The sequence below is a fragment of the Chiloscyllium plagiosum genome, chromosome 22 (genome assembly GCF_004010195.1).
Source record: "Chiloscyllium plagiosum isolate BGI_BamShark_2017 chromosome 22, ASM401019v2, whole genome shotgun sequence".
Classification (NCBI taxonomy): domain Eukaryota; kingdom Metazoa; phylum Chordata; class Chondrichthyes; order Orectolobiformes; family Hemiscylliidae; genus Chiloscyllium; species Chiloscyllium plagiosum.
The window spans coordinates 26,966,012-26,986,161 of NC_057731.1; the positions used below are offsets into that span (position 1 = coordinate 26,966,012).

The 20,150-nt window shown below is 40.4% G+C and overlaps 1 protein-coding gene across 5 annotated transcripts in view; it reads left to right on the forward strand.

Moving 5' to 3' along the window:
• LOC122561142 (disintegrin and metalloproteinase domain-containing protein 12) overlaps positions 1 to 20,150 on the forward strand; it is a 344,810-nt gene that overhangs the window by 55,140 nt on the left and 269,520 nt on the right. For all 5 annotated transcript variants that reach the window (XM_043712616.1, XM_043712619.1, XM_043712618.1 and 2 more), the window contains one exon: positions 12,363 to 12,436. In XM_043712616.1, coding sequence (XP_043568551.1) covers positions 12,363 to 12,436 — 74 coding nt within the window. The remainder of the gene's footprint in view (positions 1 to 12,362; positions 12,437 to 20,150) is intronic.

Consider the following 20,150-nt stretch of genomic DNA (forward strand, 5'->3'; position numbering starts at 1 on the left):
CCCTCAAGTTATTTGCAGTCTGTAACTTAGATATCTCTGATTCACAGCAAAATAACTTGCGACTATGGTCTGCATTATTTTTTCCTTCACCATCATTCCTCAGGGCTCTATACTTGTTCCTCTCTGATGTTGGAAAGGTAGAACTGCGTGTTGTCTGCAAAAACATGAAGCCGTCTTTTAGTGACGTTATCCACAGGCACAGGACTATTTTATACGCATATGTAGCTCTGCTTCATCACCACTGACTTGAAATTCCTAGCTGTCCCTTTGTTGTCAGACTGCATATTTTGGATGAGATGCTCTTCCTTTCAAAGGAATATTGATAATAATGAGAATATTGGGTGGAATCTTCCTAAGCTCTGTGCTATGACGAGAAGTTTGGCAAAATCAAGTGAGATTTCAAGAGTAGCCTTTCTCAACATCAAGACCAAAAAGTTGGATTTTCAACCAAATCCCAGATCCCAAGATGAGATGCTTACCAGTGAGTAAAGACAAGCCTATTAATGGCAATTTCTCATCATAACCCTCATTATTACCGAATCTCACCTCATTAATACCATTCTCCCACTCACTGGGTAGAAACTAAATGCAGTCTGAGCTAGGGACAAAACTGCAGATGCAGAACACCAGCTCACTACCTGCTCCTCCGAACGTTCATCTTCAATAGCAGGCACCAGCATTCCAGGGCGTGCTAAATAGGGAGTGACCAAACACATCCCACACCCACAGACATTGGCATCTGAAACATGCCAGCCTCCATCATCATGGCACATCTCCAGTGCACTTACAGTAAATGCCTGCACTGTGCTTTGGAGCCTCTAATTGCAATGCTCATGTTAGGACATTTTGGACAAGCATCCAGCTGATGGATTGAATCAATTTACAATCTCAGGACTCGCCACTCAGTATCATAGCATACACTTACTGAACGCTAATCTGGATGCTCACAGCATCCCTGGCTTCGCCTGGCATTGTCTTTTGGCACTATGCCCCCGCCCAGCCAAAACCTGAAGGCTTACAGTACATCAAAGTTGCTGTTTATCACAGACACAAAGTCAGGTAGCCTGTCACAGTTGTCAGCAATCAGTCAAGGGGATGAACATCTTGGTGTACTACGCTGTACTATGCCAATCTCACACCTACAGCATGTGCCAATAGCCTACGTGGCAAACAGACTCCATGTGCTTCAACCAAATGGCTATATTCCAAAGTCGAAGGGGAATAGTCCTTTATAAAAGCAAGGGGTCTGCTGTCACTCAAGAAACCCTGGTACACTAAGGGCAGCATCTGTCTACATTCAAGGGTTTGCCACAATCAGCCATCCACTCAGACTTGTCAGGATCTATAATCAGTCCGGTAAACCCAAGACACGTAGTTAGGGGAGTCACGGATCCTCAGTCAGTGAATTGTATGGAAAGTGTTCAGGGTCTGGTCAGTGATCAGTCAGGACTGTCCATCCAAGTATGTTGGGGGTTAAGTCACAGTCAGTCCTGAGATTATCAATTAATATCGGGGGAGGGGGTACCAGAGGATACTCTTATGGCAGGAAATTGGGGGGAATGAACACTGGAGATGAGACATAGCAACATGGGACGCAGACAGTGAATGACAGTGAAGGGAAAATATTTGACTTATGAGGGTGATGGGAGCTGAATGTCCATGGGAGGACATGGATGCAGAGAGAGGGTTTTGGGTGGTCACCACCAGTGTGGCCTGGATGAGGAAAGTATGCGTCATGATGATGGGCGTGGCTAAACTGTACTGACAGGCTCAAGGGGTAAGGATGAGAATTGCAGAGGGATCAGTAGAATGGGTATGCAGGGAGTGCGAGGTAGAAAAGTACATAGATGTTGGGGAAGGGCAGCTACTGATGACCAGACCAAACCTGGGACCATTATGGTGAGCACATTGTGTATTGTCTTCCATGATCTCTCCATTCCTACAAACAACCTACAAATGGAATCTAGTTACAATGAAAGGGGCCCAGGAATTCTGATAGCTAGCTCACCCCCTGCTTCTCCAAAGACTTCCCACTATCTACAAGGTACAAGTCAGGAATGTGATTGAATAGTCTTCACTTCCCTGGATGACTGCAGCTCCAACAATACTTAACACTCTCAAAATGAGCCAGTACAGAGCAGTTCACTTGATTGGCACCACCCACTGTCTCTAACATTCATTACCTTCATCATCAATGTACAGTAACAACGGTATACAACATGGGTAAAATGTACTACAGTAACTCATCAAAGCTCCTTCAACAGCCTCTTCCAAACCCATGATCCCTATCGGCTAGAAGACCAACTGCATCAGAAGCCTGGGAATACCACAACCTGCAAGTTCTTTTGCAAGCCACACACCATCCTGAGCTGGAATTGTATTCCTGTTCCTTCAGTGTCCTTAAGTCAAAATTGTAGAACCTGCTTTTTGACAGCACCGTGGTTACCTTACACCCCAAAGACTACAGTGGTTCAAGAGATCAGCTCACCACCCCTTTTTCCAGGGTAATCAGGGATGACTTTGCTACTGGTTCTTTTTTTTTAAATTGAAACACTTTAAAAACAGAAGGGTGCTAAAAGAATTTACACAAGTTTGTAGGTTGCAGATTATACTCAGTTGGGACATATGTAATCTTGATAATGCCATTGTTTGTCCCTTGGTTTTCATTTTCAGAAACCTTTTGTTAGATACCATCACTATAAGTGGGCATTTTAAATGTTTTCAATATATTTTACAGTATCTTCTAGAACCAACTTGGAAGATTTGCAGAGTGGCTAAAACAGGCCATTTTTTCCCCAACTTATTTATGTGCAGAGACTATTAATGGCACTCTCAGGGAGTACTTGACTACTTAAAGTACTTCTACTCAGTTTACTTTTGCATTGATGAGAGCAAATGCACACTTTTCAACAGGAGCATCAGCTGTTTAATGTGTGTTAGTTGTCAGTTGGCACATGCCATCATTACTGTTAACATAACATTACTGCAACAGATTCATAGAATCCCTACTGTGTGGAAACAGGCCATTCCACCCATCAAGACCACACCAACCCTTGAGGGCATCCCACCCAGACCCACCCCCTTCCAACCGTGTAATACTGCATTTTCCATGGCTAGATACAGTGGGCAGTTTAACATGGGAGAACATGCAATCTTCACACAGTCATCTGAGGGTGGAATTGAACTCAAGTACCTGGTGCTATGAAACAGCAGTGCCACGGTGCCATCCCTATTACAATGTTTATGATCGGATATCACAGAGCATTGAATTCAAGAATGATTTTAATGTAGTTTATTTAGGAGCAGCAGTTTCTAAGCCGCATTAGCTAAACCCAAAAGCAAAGGCTTATGACCTGTGACAGGTTAGGATGATTTATTGAACGAGAGCGTGAAGGGACAGGTGAAACTGAATTTGGTATTAGGGACTGTAGTTTCTGTTTGCAACCTTCTGTTTTGTTCTCTTTCTGCTCAAGCTAACCAAGGCAGGGATCACTTTGAAAAGCTCTTTTTTTTTCTGCCTCTCAGAAGTTTGGTTTTTAACCTTTTCTCAGATAGTTTGTTTATACATGGATCATGAGATCCAACCTTATCAGGAATGTCTCTGCAAGAGACTTATCCTTGGCAGGGATAACAGGCCAGTCCTATGTTTCTCAGACAACAAACTGCGATGATAGCATTCTTCATTACATTTTTATAATATGTGATAAACTTATTAAAACTTTACAGTGATTTCTGATCAAATTCACCCACTGCTGCAAGACATGAAATTTTTTTCCATTTTTAGTATTTTTTTTAAAATTCACTCATGGGACATGGGCTTTTCATAGCTGGACCAACATTTATTCCCCATCGCTGGTTACCCTTGAGAATGTGGTGGCGAGCTGTCTTCTCAAACCGCTGCAGGCCATGTGCTGTAGGTATATGCACAATATCCTTAGGTAGGAAATTCCAGGATTTTCACCCAGTGACACTGAAGGAACAGCAACATACTTCCAGGTCAGGATGATGAGTGACTTGGAGAGGAACTGGCTGATAGTGGTGTTCCCATTTATCTGCTGCCATTATCCTTCTAGATGGAAGTGGTCATGGGTTTGGAAGGTACATCTAAGGATATTTGATTGAATTTCTGCACTGTATCTTGTAGATGTTACACACTGCTACTACTGAATGTTGATGTTGGAAGGAATGGATGTTTGTGCTGCAGTGCTAATCAAGTAGGTTGCTTTGCCCTGGATGGTGTCAGGCTTCTTGACTATTATTAGAGCTGCACTCAACCAGGGAAGTGCGAATATTCTATCACCTTCCTGACTTTAGCCTTGTGGATGGTTGAAAGGCAATGGGGAGTCAGGAAGTAAGTTACTCACCATAGTATTCCTAGCTTGTGGGCTCATGTAGCCACTGTATTTATTTATATGGCTAATCCAATTCAGTTTCTGATCAATGGTAAACCCCAGAGTGTTGATAGTGTGAGGTTCGGTAATAGTAGCACCATTGAATATCAAGGCGTAGGGATTAGATTCTCTCTTATTATAAGCAGTCTTTTCCTGGCATTTGTGTGGTATGATTGTTATTTGCCACTTGTCAACCAAAGCATGGATATTGTCCAGATCTTGTTAGATTTGAACATGGACTGCCCAAGTGTCTGAGGATATGTGAATAGTGATAAATGTTGTGCAATCATCAGTGAATATCCCATTTCTGACCTTATGATGGATAGAAGGTCATTTTTGATGCAGCTGAAGAGTATTTGGCCAAGGATATGACCCTGAGCAGAGATGTCCCGGAATCGATGACTGACCTCCAACAATCACAACAATTTTCCCATGACTCCATGCATTGGAAAGCTTTTTCCCCCATTTCCATTGACTCCAGGTTTGCTAGGGTTCCTTGTTGCTACACTGGGTCAAATGCAACCTTTAGGCCAAGGGCTGTCACTCTTACCTCACCTCTGGAATTCAGCTCTTTTGTCCATGTTTGAACCAAGGCTGTAATAAAGTCAGGAGCTGAGTGACTTTGGCAGAACCCAACCTGAGCGTCAATAAGTAAATTATTGCTGAGCAAAATATATTAGGTCATACATTGCAAAATGAACCTCTAGGAATATTACAAAAAGCATTAAAAATGGAGGAACTACATAAAAAGCAAGGACATTATACTAAATCATTATAAAACATTTGTTAGACTTCAGGTGGAGTAATGTGTTGTATTTTTGGGCAACACGCTTTCAGGAACGGTATTGAGGCCTTGAAGAAAGTTCACAGAAACTTTATTAGAATGGTATCAGGTATGAAGGGCACCGGTGACATAGCGAGACAGGAAGAAGCTGAAGTCACTGTTTTTTGAGCAGAGACCTTAAGAAGAGTTGTTTCAGAGGTGTTAAAAATCCTGAATTGTTTTGATATAGTAACTGAGAAGAATCCGTCTCCAATAGCAGCAAAGTCAATAACCAGAGGTCATGGATTTAAAGTGATTGGCAGCAGAACCAGAGGCACCAAGTGGAAGCTTGTGGTTTATACAGCAAGGTAATATGATCTGAAATGTACAGCCTGGGAGGGGAGTGGAAACAGATTCAATACTAATATTTAAAGGACAATTAGATGCATACTTGTTTGGAAAAAGGTTCCAGTGTTATGGGGACAAGCAAAAGGCTAGGATGAATTGGATAATTGTGAAAGAGCTGACATAGATATGATGGGCTGAGTGAACATTCTGTGATTCCATTTGAATTTTGGCTGTAAGAAGGACATTCTCCAGAGGCTGCATTGCAGGATAAGTTATAGAATGTTTTGTTGTTGTTGTGGGCTGTGTGTATTCCTACATGTCAGTGAATGTGATGGAGGACAACTAAAAACAGGATGACATTTGCCCCAAGCCTGATTAACAGCACTGGACTTTACCTTTCCTTACTTCATTGATGCTGTCATAGCAAAGGATATTAATAGTCACATCTTCAGTGGGAATAAAGGGTTTGTAATTTGAATCTTCTTATAGTTTGAGTGTCAGCCAGGATTCTGTTGGTAGTACTCTCACCTCTGAGTCACAAAGTTTTGGGTACAAGTTCTAGCCGTTACTTGATTTTTAAAAAATCAGAACCTGACACTGCAGGGCAGTATTGAGGGAGCACTGCAATGTAATATGATGCCATCTTCTTGATAGTAACATTCAACTGAAGAAACATCTGCCCAAATGGTTAGATGTGAAAGATCCTACGGTACAATTTCAAAGAGCAGGGCAATCAGCTCTGTGTCTTGGCCTATATTTATAACTCAATCAACATCACAAACAATTATCTGGTCAATCATCTTGCCTCCTTTCATTCCTCTCTCCTTCCTTTCCTTCATTCCTTCCCTCCCTCATTTTCTCCTTCCTTAGTTGGTTCCCTCTCCTTTCTTCCCTCTTTTCTTCCTAGTGCAGTTTAATGACCACCTAAGGACCCAATTGTTTTGTTCTGTTTAAGCCAATATTAGAAGTGTTTCCAGTTACTAACCTGAAATAGACATTACATTATGCATGTATTATGCATGTTCCTTGCTGAATTTCAGAAGTAATTTGTTCAAAAAATGAGAAGTAATGGCAACTGTTTCTGAGAATATGAAAAAAGACTGTTCGGTTTAATTTGGGGCTCTGGAAATCCCATGAGATGAAACAGATTTTCTCCTGGTCTGTGGTTTGCCAGCTGTGCTTCTCATTCTGAGAACTATGAAGACAGACACTGAGTGCAGTCTGTTAATGATAAACAGCAACAACTTGCATTTAGTTAGCAGTCTGTCAGAAAGCTCCAACATTGGTCTAATTAAGTTTCATAAATATACAATGTCTGATGTTTATGTGCATTTTTCAGCCCCTAAGAACTCTCAATGGTGCAAATACTTCCAAAATCTGATATGAACAGGGCAATTTTACAAGACTTTAGTTCATTGGCTAAGTCAGTTACTGGACATCTGGGTCTTCACTTAAAAGAGCTTGAAATTGAACTGCTAGGATCCCCATTTCCAACAGGGAAGCAATTGAATCTTGTAGTTGTGCAGTTAGTTTGGAAAAACTTAGTTATAACCTTAATGGAAGATGCTCATTTCAGGAAGATGGAGCAGTGCCATAAACTGCATTTATGACTCCCTTGGAGCCCATGAGCTCCTTTAACTGACAAAGTTAATGGTTCCCATGCTATAGAAAAAGGAAGTGGAAAACATAAAGTAGAGAAAGAATAGATATAGTGAAAAGTGAAATACGCAGAATTTCCCATTTTAAACCAATTTCATTGGTGACACATGGTTTTAAACTGTATATTATTCATTAATATAAAGTTTTATTTGTGGTGATATTCACTTCTGATAAAGACTGTGAAAGTCAGAAAGGCAGAATAACTTAGAAATGAATTTATGCAGTTAATATCAGACACCATCTAATGGTCAAAATTTATTTGTTCAATATCTTAGTAGCAATCAACCATTCATTTTAATACATTAAACTAGAAGATAAAAGAAAACCATATGCATAAAGGTTTGCATGCTAACATTGTAAAGAGTGTTTTCAAGATTAATTTACCCTATGCCTTATTCTGATACCTTATTATGCTTTCAGTGGATCTCATAAACTGGGCTTGAAAAACCATCAATAAGCAAGCAACTTCTCAATCAGATTTGTGCATTTTTTGGTCTGTATGACTTTACCTAGTCCTCTCAAACTAAGATGTGCCGAATGTTCGTTGTATAGGTATACAAATCAAAGAACTGAAATGAATGATTTATCTGGGATGTAAACTTAGGAAAATACATATGCAAAAATTAAAAATCTTAAGATTTAAAATTTTAAAAAATAATATTTCAAAGTTAATATAAAATAAATAGAGAAAATGCTAGAATCTACTATTGAAATTGAAAATGATGGTAAGATTGAGAATAGCCAACATGTATTTATGAATGAGAAATCATGTTTGACAAAATCTGTTGTTGTTTCTTGATGATGGATCTAGAAGAATAGATAATGCGCTGGGAGTACAGATTTAAACCCCACTATGGCGGCTAGTAGAATGTGAAACAACGGAGGAGGCGATAGTCTACTGAGATTGGGGGAATGATGACTTTGTGAGATTATCATTGGACTGTTATTCCTGAGACCCAGGTAATGTCCTGGAGAAAACAGCAAATGCTGGAGATCACAGCAGGTCAGACAGCATCCACAGAGAGAAAGCAAGCTACCGTTTTGAGTTCAGAGGAGTCTTCATCAGAGCTGAAGTGAAGTGTGGAGGGGGCAGCACAGTTGGCGGGGGCAAGTTCCAATCACTTAATCTGAACTATCAATATATTTTCTCCCTAACAAATGTACCCCACCGTACCAACACCTCCCCCACCTCCCCAAACTATAGCATAAACGCTGCCTCCTCCTTGTTTCATTTCAACTCTGATAAAGAGTCATCTGGACTCGAAACGTTGGCTTGCTGTCTCTCCCATGGATGCTGTCTAACCCATTGTGATCTCCAGCATTTGTTGTTTTCAGTACAGATTCTAGCATCTGCAGTGATTTGGACCTGGGGTTGAATCCTGCCACAGCGGATGGTGGAATTTGAATTCAATGAACATCTGAAATTAGGAGTCTAACGATGACCGTGAATCCATTGTCAATTGTCAGAAGAACCCATCTGGTTCACTAATGTCCGTTAGGGAAGGAAACTGCCATCCTTACTTGATCTGGCTTACATGTGACTCCAGATCTTTTGGTAACATTGGTTAGGCCACTTTTGGAATATTGCGTGCAGTTCTAGTCTCCTTCCTATCGGAAAGATGTTGTGAAACTTGAAAGGGTTCAGAAAAGATTTACAAGGATGTTGCCAGGGTTGGAGGATTTTAGCTATAGGGAGAGGATGAACAGGCTGAGGCTGTTTTCCCTGAAGCCTCGGAGTCTGAGGGTTGACCTTATAGAGGTTTACAAAATTATGAGTAGCATGGATAGGATAAATAGGCAAAGTCTTTTCCCTGGCATCGGGGAGTCCAGAACTAGAGGGCATAGGTTTAGGGTGAGAGGGGAAAGATATAAAAGAGACCTAAGGGGCAACTTTTTCACGCAGAGGGTAATACATGTATGGAATGAGCTGCCAGAGGATGTGGTGGAGGCTGGTACAATTACAACATTTAAGAGGCATTTGGATGGGTATATGAATAGGAAGGGTTTGGAGGGATATGGGCCGGGTGCTGGCAGGTGGGATTAGATTAGGTTGGGATATCTGGTCGGCGTGGACAGGTTGGACCGAAGGGTCTGTTTCCATGCTGTACATCTCTATGACTCTATGACTCTTAAACTGCCCTCTGAGCAATTAGGGTTGGGTAATAAATGCTGGCTTAGTCAGCAATGGCCTCATCCAATGAATCGATTTTTAAAAATCTGTAAAATAAAGCTGATCGTAATTATCGTGATCATGGCAAATCTCATCAGTTGCTGTAAAGTCCATCTTTTTCATTGATGTCCTTTAGGGAAGAAAATCTGCCTTTTTTAGCTGACTTGGCCTATATGTGACTCTGGATCCATAGCAATGTTATTGGCTTTTAACTGCACTTCAGTTCAAAGACAATTAGGAATGAGTAACAAATGCTGGCCTTGAAAGAATAAAGAAGAAGCAATTTCAGCCTGTGACTAGTGAGGAACTTCAGTTCAGTGTGAAGGAGGGCTATTAACAATGCATACCAATCATTTGGATGTGGGGGCTAGATGCAATATTTCCAAATTTGCTGATGACACAGAACTGAGTGTGAAAGTGAATTTATTAGAAAGAACAGGAGTGCAGAGGATTTCTCAAAAGGTGAGAGATTGGAATGTGTTGATGCTCAAAAAACCTAGGTGTCCTTGCTCATAAATTATTTTAAGCTAACATGCAAGTCCGCTGGGAGTGCAATTGGTATGTTGGCTTTTTTTACAGAAACATTTGAGTCCAGGTGTGAAGAAGTCTTGCTGCAATTGTATAGAGCCTTGGTGAGACTGCACATGGAACATTCCTTCCCTGAGGAAGTGCAATGAAAATTTAGCAGACTGATTCTGGGATAATGGATTGCTTCATGAGGACGTACTTAGGACACTGCGTATTTATTGATTAAAACTTAAAAGACCGGGAAGGGATTTTATTAAAGCATACAAAATTGTAACAGGCCTCATCAGAGAGGTTGAGGGAAGAATGTTTCCTCTGGGTGCAGTGTCTAGAACCAGGGAACACAGTCTCGTGATAAGAGATAGATCATTTAGGAGTTTGAGGAAGAATTTCTTCAGAGGTTGGTGAATGTTTGGAATTCTCTAACCAAGAGGGTTATGATGATTCAGTCATTAAGTATATTCAAGACAGAAATTGACACATGTCTAGATATTAAAGATATCAAGCAATAAGTAAATGGTGCAAGAAAATGGAATTAAGATCAAAGCCCAGCCATAAATTAGGTGATGGGGAAGCATCCTATGGTCCTATATAATTGGCTTCAGGTTTTTCTGGAAGTTAATGTTTAATAATACAATAAATCTTTTGGTGATCAAACAATTAAAAAATATAGCTCTCAGGGAGAAAGCAAAATTTAACACTCCTTAGATGCATTTGAAGGAAGCATCTCTGCTTTGAGCGTGTCTGAATTTCAATTTTTTGGCAATATTAGTTTCAGACCATGCAGATTACATTACCCACAGATGCCAGAAGTTCAGCCAAACTGAAAAAAGATTTCTTCATCACTGTGGGGTTTATTCTTGAGGCAGCTGTACAAGTATAAATCATCTGTTTTAGCTTTCTGTGTTCACGAAGGTTGTAACAGAGAACGAAGACTTAGGTTCAAGTTTGTGCACTAGATACTACAGTTAAAAGGGTAGCGTTTCCTGGATCTGCACACAAGCTGAATAGTTTTAGCACAACAAATATCAGAAAATTGTATGAGTCAAAATGTATGCCTATATCAAATCCTAACTCATTTTTCTTCAGACATCATTTTTCAATATTGGCAGAGCCTGGGCAATCCAGTACATCTGACTGTAGATCTTAGAAAATCTGCCTAATACATTTGAATTATTTGATTATCTTCAGTACATTTATCATCAATACAAACTTTCACTCTACGGTGTCACAGACTGGAATAATACATTAATTCAGACAATACTAAACAACAATGAATACCTCAGGCCATGCATGATCAGTTAAGAAGAACAATGAGAAAGTTAGCTGTAATCAATTTATTACATGCAGATTATTTCTTCAGTATGTCCATCCACCCTGAAATTACACTGTATGACTGTTAAACTTTAAAGACTTAACATGTTCACATACAGTTGTGTGCCCTCTATTCTAACAGATTCAGCATTCACTTTAACTGGTTGAAAACTGTGCAATGAGGCTCAATTGCAATGCCCTAAGCATCTGGGAAAAGGAAGGTAGTGTATTTACAACCTCAGTAAAACAGGGCAAAGAGGTTCAGAAAACATTTAGCTGTAACAGCGTTGGTAAAATGGAGCCATAAGGTAAATTGTAAAGGTGAAAGAGGGATCACCCATCTTTCAACAAGGGCTTATTTTAATATCGATGTCTAAGCTTTCACGAGTTGCATTAAGTGTTTCTCCAGGTATAGAATCAGTTTCAATTCTTAATTAACGCAGGCTTTGTGGAGAGTTAACATCTATTGAAAGGTGATCAATATTTACATGAATTAACTCTTTTACTTTCCATTCTACTTAAGGCCAAAGGACATAAGGAGAAGTAGCATATTATAGTCATTTCTCTCCTCATTCAGGGAGCATTATTTAACTTGGCAATTGGATCTTGCCCACTGGCTGGAGAGCAGGTGCCCGGTGCCCACATATTAAATGGAAGTCAGTCATTTCAGTGGTCGGCAGTGGGACTTCCCTAGGTTCAAAGGTGAAAATCCCATCTGCTGAGAGCTGGGGACCAATCACAGGCTGACATCTCTTCAGGTGGTAACTGCTGGTAATGCACCTACCAGTTGCCCAGGATAAGTGAGTGATCCCAGGCAAGATGTGAATGAAGATAAGTGGCAGTGAACTGAAGCGCTTAAGTGGACATTAATTGCTTTGTGTTTAAATTCCTCATCTTCTGTCGTCAAACTTGCTTTGGGAGTCAGTATTTAATTCCACTCAGCTTTTCCCCCCCTCACAATCTGGACTTTGCTGCCTGCTTTCACAGTATTATCAGCTGGGCAGTTCTGATTATAATACGTAAAATGCCAGAATTCAAAATAGCCCAGTATCAGCTGGATACAAACTACAGAGGGAATCAGTGAATAGACTAAACACTACTTCAAACAGTATCAGACATCTACAAACAGAAGGTCTAACTACCCATGCATTTTAAATACTATATTTTGTGATTTTTCTATTTTGTACCACAGAGTCACCCAAAATGGGCTAAGTTCCTAATTGAAGCCGAAGGCAAACAGTTGGTCATCGAACTTGAAAGAAATGAGTGAGTAGTTCTTATGCAGCCTGAGCTACAAATTGATGACATATGTAACACCGAAGGCAATAACTGTGTTCTGTTAAACGATGCATAGCTTCTGGTAAACATTTTATAACTCTAATGTTCCTATTTAAATTTAAATTACTTTAAACTTAAATAAACATTAATCAACACATTCTAAGATTTTGGTAAATATGTAATATTGAACATTCGTTTATATAGTAGATGAAATGTTCATACTAATTTAGCTTTGCTTTATGTATTTGTCTTGTGATGAATATGATGACAAGTTAGTATGTCTTAAAGACCTTGCTGTTATTATTATTAATAATTAAAACATGTAACAATTTTTTTTATCATCAATCAAATATTTCTGTGTTGGCAGAATTGGTACTTTGTGGTAATATTGTCTTGCCCTTATAAATCTGAGCCTCAAGATTTCAGTTAAATATTTTTACTATGAATGCTCCAGCAATGCTTGAGTGCAGACATCACGCTCAATTTTAAAGTTGGAGATTATGGTTTTGACATTAAATCTGTCTCCTGAGGATTATAAAGTCCTTACTATACAGAACAAAATAATCCTTTTTTTGTATTACGCAACTGTAGTGAAAAGAGACGAGTTTTGGTTTTGGAAACATAAGCACTCAAGATGGAAATTGATAAGGTATTTTGAAAAAATTGCACATGGCAATTAATTTTGAACCTCCAGCAGCTGCCATTCCTTGAAGCTCTCCCTGTTTTTATTCCATGGAGACATTATGACTGCACTTATTTGAACAAATGGAATCTTTGTTCCTGTAAGCCTCAGCTACCTTTTACAAAAGATTGGTTTGCCTGCGTTCATTTCAATAACTAGTGAGGATAACCTGAGCAATGATGATGAGTTCATCAAAGTTGATTGGTAACCAATAAGTTTTTTAAAAATTTGCTCATGGGATATAGGCATCACTGGCTGGGTCAGCATATACTGCCTGTCCTTAGTTGCCTTTGAGAAGGTATTGGCTTTCTTCAAGTTCTCTAGTGCAACTGCTGAAAGTAGACCCACAATGTTGCTTGGTCAAGAGTACCAGGACTTTGACCCATCAACACTGAAGGAACAGCAATTTATTTCTATGCCTGGATGGTAAGTGGCTCACACAGGAACTTGCAGGTGGTGTTCTGCTGCCCTTATACATCCAGATGGTACTCATGAATTTGGAAGGTGTCAATAATGAACATCCTTATTTCTGATCTTAAGATGGATGAAAGGTCATTTATAAATGAACATGGTTGGGCCTGGACACTGCCCTGAAGGGCTCCTGCAGAGCCCTGGAGTTTAGGTGACCTCCAGCAAGTATAACCATCTTCCCTTTGTGCCAAACATTTCTCTATCCAGAGGAGAGTTTTCTCCTGGTTCCCATTGACTCCAGTTTTGCTAGGCTGCTTGAGGCTACACTGAGTTAGATGCGACCTTGATATCGAGGGCAAGTGTTCTTACATCACCTCTAGAATTCAGATCTTTTGTCCATGTTTGAACCAAGGTTGTAATCAGGTCAGGAATTGAGTGGCCCTGGTGGAACCCAAATTGGGTATCAGTGAGCAGATTATTGCTAAGATGGGTTGGATGGAAGGGTCTGTTTTCATGCTGTACATCTCTATGACTGTATAAGTGCAGTTTGATAGCACTGTTGATGACACCTTCCATCATATTACTGATGTTTGAATGCAAACCGATGGGGCATTAATTGGCCAAGTTGGATTTGTCCTGCTTTTAGTATACAGAACCTAACTGAGAATGTACCATATTGTCAGGTAGATGTCAGTATCGTAGTTATATTGGAACAGCCTGGCTAGGGGTGCTGCAAGTTTGGGGCACAAGGCTTCCATACTATTGCCAGAATGTTGCCAGGCCCCATTGCTTTTGCAGTATCCAGTGCCTCCTACCATTTATTGACATTATGTGGAATGAATCGAGTTAGCTGAAGATTTGCGTCTTTGATGCTGGGGATCTCATATTGGTCTTGAAACATTAACTCTGTTTCTCTCTCCACAGATGCTATCTGACCTGTTGAGTTTCTCCAGCATTCTCTGTGTAATGTTTCAGATTCCAGCATCCACAGTATTTTTCTTTTTTATGGATGTCATGTAGCTAGCTTCCTAAACTGCAGCCATCCTTTCAAACACTATTTTTTAAAACAGCTTTTTCGCATTTCAGTTCCCAGTTTTTAAAAAAGCAAAATTAAAAGACATGGTCCTTCAATATGGAAAGTAAATGCTTTTGAGGATTGCCAACTAAAGCCCTATAAGAGTCCAGTAGTGTTGATTTCTCCTTCGTTCCATATTACTCTTATAAATTTGCTTTTAGTCATTGCCTTCAGTTGCTACTATTAACTATGTGCTAAGTAACCACTGTAAGGTTTCTTAAATTAGATTTGCAATGAACCTACCAGAAATAGTGGGAATTCTGTTGAGATAACAAAGCAATATTTGACTAGTTTATTCGTACACTGTACAGCTGAAGCAGAATTTATTCAGAACAGAGGAAATCAACAAAATCGATACATCTGCTCCGCAATACCATTAAGAGACTGGATTTTTACCTGGTTTGTGATAAAATATTGTTTCTCTATTGTTACAATTAATATATATTTTTAAAGACATATTGGGTTAAAATCCAGTGTTATGCATGTGAAGTGAGGAGGGTGAAACTTCTTACCTGAGTGGGGAGATCTATGGTGGTCCTGATATCAGGCCTTGTGGCTTATTTTTAACAAGCTAATTTAGTACAAGTAGTCAGCAGGTGAATCATCAATGTGGATCTGACTTGAGAGTTGCTGACAGTGCCACAACAGTTCTCAGGCAAATGGATCTTGAGGAGAACAGAGGCAGGGAAAGAAGTGTGGAAATAAGACTCAGGAGGAACATAGACAAGGTAAATATTCAGAGACAGTGAAAAATGGCAAGGTGGGGAGTTGGGCACAGTTATAAGATCAGTGGTCCAATGTTGATCAGAGCCCAAGAATGATGGAGCCTGCATTCTTTAAATCTGAAATCCTTAGGTACATTCTAGCTTCTCAAAAAGTTATTGTGTTTGAAGTGTGAATCCCAAAATCTACTACTTCCTGAGTTCAGCCAAGGAAACCAGTCTTGTAGTGGGGGTCTCAAAAAATATTAGGCTCATTATTCTCCCAGGTATGGCATTATTAGTCAAGGACAGTATTACGGTAGCAGACAGGACGCTTGAAGACTCGTCTACTGAGGTAGTATGGGCTGAGGTTAGAAACAGGTAAGGAAAGGTCACCCTGCTGGGTGTTTTCTATAGGTCTCTGAATAGTTCCAGAGATGCAGAGGAAAGGATAGCAAAGATAATTCTGGATAGGAGCAAGACTAACAGGGTAGTTGTTATGGGAAACTTTAACTTTCCAAATATTGACTAGAAATACCATAGTTCAAGTACTTTAGATGGGTCAGTTTTTGTCCAATGTGTGCAAGTTGGTTTCCTGACACAGTATGTAGACAAGTCAACAAGGGGCGAGGCCACATTGGATTTGGTACTGGGTAATGAACCTGGCCATATGTTAGAATTGGAGATAGGTGAGCACTTTGGTGATAAGGACCACAATTTGTTTAGATTAGCAATGGAAAGGGGTAGGTGTATAACACAGGGCAAGAGTTATTGCTGGGGGAAAGGCAATTTTGATGCGATTAGGCAAGATTTAGGATGCATAGGATGGGGAAGGAAGCTGCAGAGGATGGACACAATTGAAATGTGGAGCTTGTTCAAGGAACAGCTACTGCATGTCCTTAGTAAGTATGTACCTGTCAGGCAGGGAGGAAGTGTTCGAGAGAGGAAGCTGTAGTTTACTAAAGAGGTTGTCAAGAGGAGGAAGAAGGTTTATGTTAGGATGAGATGTGAAGTCTCAGTTAGGGTGCTTGAGAGTTACAAGTTAACCAGAAAAGACCTAAACAGAGAGCTAAGGAAAGTCAGGAGGGGGCATGAGAAGTTATTGTTATGTAGGATCAAGGAAAACTCTAAAGCTTTCTATAGGTGTATCACGAATAAAAGAATGACTAGAGAAAGATTAGGGCCAATCAAGGATAGTAGTGGGAAGTTGTGTGTGGAAACCGAGGAGATGGGGAGACACTAAATGAATATTTTTCGTCAGTATTCACACTAGAAAAAGACAATGTTGTAGAGGAGAATACTGATGTACAGGCTACGAGACTAGATGGGATTCAGGTTCACACGGAGGAGGTGTCAGCAATTTTGGAAAATGTGAAAATAGATAAGTCTCTTAGGCTGGATGGAATTTATCCTAGGGTTCTCTGGGAAGCCAGGGAGGAGATTGTAGAGCCTTTGGCTTTGATCTTTATGTCATCATTGTTTATAGGAATAGTGCCAGAAGACTGGAGGATAGCAAATGTTGTCCCCTTGTTCAAGTAGGGGAGTAGAGACAACCCTAGTGATTATAGACCAGTGAACCTTACTTTGATTGTGAGTAAAGTATTGGAAAAGGTTATAAGAGATAAGATTTATAATCATCCAGAGAGGAATAAGTTGATTAGGGATAGTCAACATGGTTTTGTGAAGGGTAGGTCATGCCTCACAAACCTTATTGTGTTCTTTGAGATGGTGACCAAGTAGGTGGATGAACGTAAAGCAGTTATTCAGGTGCATATGGATTTCACTAAGGTGCTTCATAGTCATAGAGTCATAGAAATGTGCAGCATGGAAACAGACCCTTCATTCCAACCCGTCCACGCCGACCAGATATCCCAACCCAATCTAGTCCCAACTACCAGCACCCGGCCCATATCCCTCCGAACCCTTCCTATTCATATACCATCCAAATGCCTCTTAAAATGTTGCAATTGTACCAGCCTCCACCACATCCTCTGGCAGCTCATTCCATACACGTACCACCCTCTGCGTGAAAAAGTTGCCCCTTAGGTCTCTTTTATATCTTTCCCCTCTCACCCTAAACCTATGCCCTCTAGTTCTGGACTCCCCGACCCCAGGGAAAAGACTTTGCCTATTTATCCTATCCATACCCCTCATGATTTTGTAAACCTCTATAAGGTCACCCCTCAGCTTTCGACGCTCCAGGGAAAACAGCCCCAGCCTGTTCAGCCTCTCCCTGTAGCTCAGATCCTCCAACCCTGGCAACATCCTTGTAAATCTTTTCTGAACCCTTTCAAGTTTCACAACATCTTTCCGATAGGAAGGAGACCAGAATTGCACACAATATTCCAAAAGTGGCCTAACCAATGTCCTGTACAACCACACTATGACCTCCCAACTCCTGTACTCAATACTCTGACCAATAAAGGAAAGCATACCAAACGCCTTCTTCACTATTCTATCTACCTGTGACTCCATTTTCAAGGAGCTATGAACCTGCACTCCAAGGTCTTTGTTCGGCAACACTCCTTAGGACCTTACCATTAAGTGTATAAGTCCTGCTAAGATTTGCTTTCCTAAAATGTAGCACCTCGCATTTATCTGAATTAAACTCCATTTTCCATTTCTCAGCCCATTGGCCCATCTGGTCCAGATCCTGTTGTAATCTGAGGTAACCCTCTTCGCTGTCCACTACACCTCCAATTTTGGTGTCATCTGCAAACTTACTAACTATACCTCTTATGCTCACATTCAATAAGGTTCCCTACAGTAGGCTATTACACAAAATACGGTGGCATGGGTTTGAGGGTAATTTAGTAGTTTGGATCAGAAATTGGCTAGCTGAAAGAAGACAGAGGTGGTGGTTGATGGGAAATGTTCATTCCGGAGTTCAGTTACTAGTGGTGTGCAGCAAGGATCTGTTTTGGGGCCACTGCTATTTGTCATTTTTATAAATGACCTCGATGAGGGCATAGAAGGATGGCTTAGTAAATATGTGGATGACACTAAGGTCGCTGGAGTGTGGATAATGCAGGTTACAGAGGGACATAGATAAGCTGCAGGGCTGAGCTGAGAGGTGGCAAATGGAGTTTAATGCAGAAAAGTGTAAGGTGATTCACTTTGGAAGGAACAACATGAATAAAGAGTATTGGGCTAATGGCAAGATTCTTGGTAGTGTAGATGAGCAGAGAGATCTTGGTGTCCATGTACATTGATCCCTAAAAGTTGCAACCCAGGTTGATAAGGTTGTTAAGAAGGTATATGTGTGTAAACTTTTATTGGTAGAGGGATTGATTTTCGGAGCCATGAGGTCATGCTGCAGCTGTACAAAACTCTGGTGCGGCCGCACTTTGAGTATTGTGTACAGTTCTGGTCACTGCATTATGGGAAGGATGTGGAAGCTTTAGAAAGGGTTCAGAGCAGATTTACTGGGATATTGCCTGGTATGAAGGGAAAGTCTTATGGGGAAAGGCTGAGGGACATGAGGCTGTTTTCATTAGAGAGAATAAGGTTAAGAGGTGACTTAATTGAGACATACAAGATAATCATAGCGTTAGATCAGATGGACGTTTTTCCTCAGATGGTGATGACGAGCATGAGGGGTCATAGCTTTGAATTGAGGTGAGATAGACATAGGGCAGATGTCAGAGGTAGTTTCTTTAGTCAGAGAGTAGTGGGAGTGTGGAACGCACTGCCTGCAACAGTAGTAGACTCGCCAACTTTAAGGGCATTTAAATGATCTTGGATAAATATATGGATAAAAATGGAATAGTGTAGGATAGATGGGCTTCAGATTGGTAAGACAGGTTGGCGCAACATCGACGGCTGAAGGGCCTGTACTGCACTTTAATGTTTAATGTCCTGATGGGTAACTATTTCACACAGAGGATGGAACGAGCTTCCACAGGAAGTGATGAAGGCGGGTTCAAATATGACATTTAAAAGGCATTTGGATGGGTATCTGAATAGGAAAGGTTTAGAAGGATATGGGTCAAATTCTGGTACATGGGACTAGGTCAGATTGGATGCTTGATTGGCAAGGATGCGTTGGACCAAAGGGTCAGATTCCGTGATGTATGACTCTATGACTCTATGAATGATGAGAGTTAGTTGTAAAAACAAACTGTTGATGGAACTGAGTAAAGTATTTGCACTTTAGAAACAAAAACAGTTAACAAGCCAGTATCTTGCAGCTTGACCCTAATGTTAGGTAAAAAAAACAAACAAAAATGTTTAAGTAAAGAGTCAGTCTTACTGGATAGTGTTATAACTGCAGCACATCAGTGAAATGTCCAAAGCAGGCTGGGCAAGTCAGTTCAATCCCCAATGAACCAAGCTAAAGCCTGCCGTTAACACTGTTGCTAAGTGACCAAAGAAGTGCTACTCTGCTGAATAAAAATTTACTAAACAGACCTTCCTCTTTCTACAATTAATTATGTACTTGAATTACTTGCAGCATGCATTATTCTACCAATAGAATTGACCTTGTCATTCGTTAATGCCAAATTCAATATCTCAGAGAGGTGCATTTAAATTAAAACAGATTAGTATTATGTCAAATACTCCATACATATTTCGGGACTTATGTTTTTGATAGCAGCATCTATTTTGTTTGCTGTTCATTGACTGTCTATCTTGGTGTAGAAATTCGAGGCCATTAGAGTAGCCTCAAGTATATTAAAATTGCTGCACAGTCTTTGACAGCCAGCTTTTGCCCAAAACGTCGATTTTCCTACTCGTTGGATGCTGCCTGACTTGCTGTGCTTTTCCAGCACCACTCTAATCTAGACTCTGATTTTCAGCATCTGCAGTCCTCACTTTTGCCTAGCATTTGTT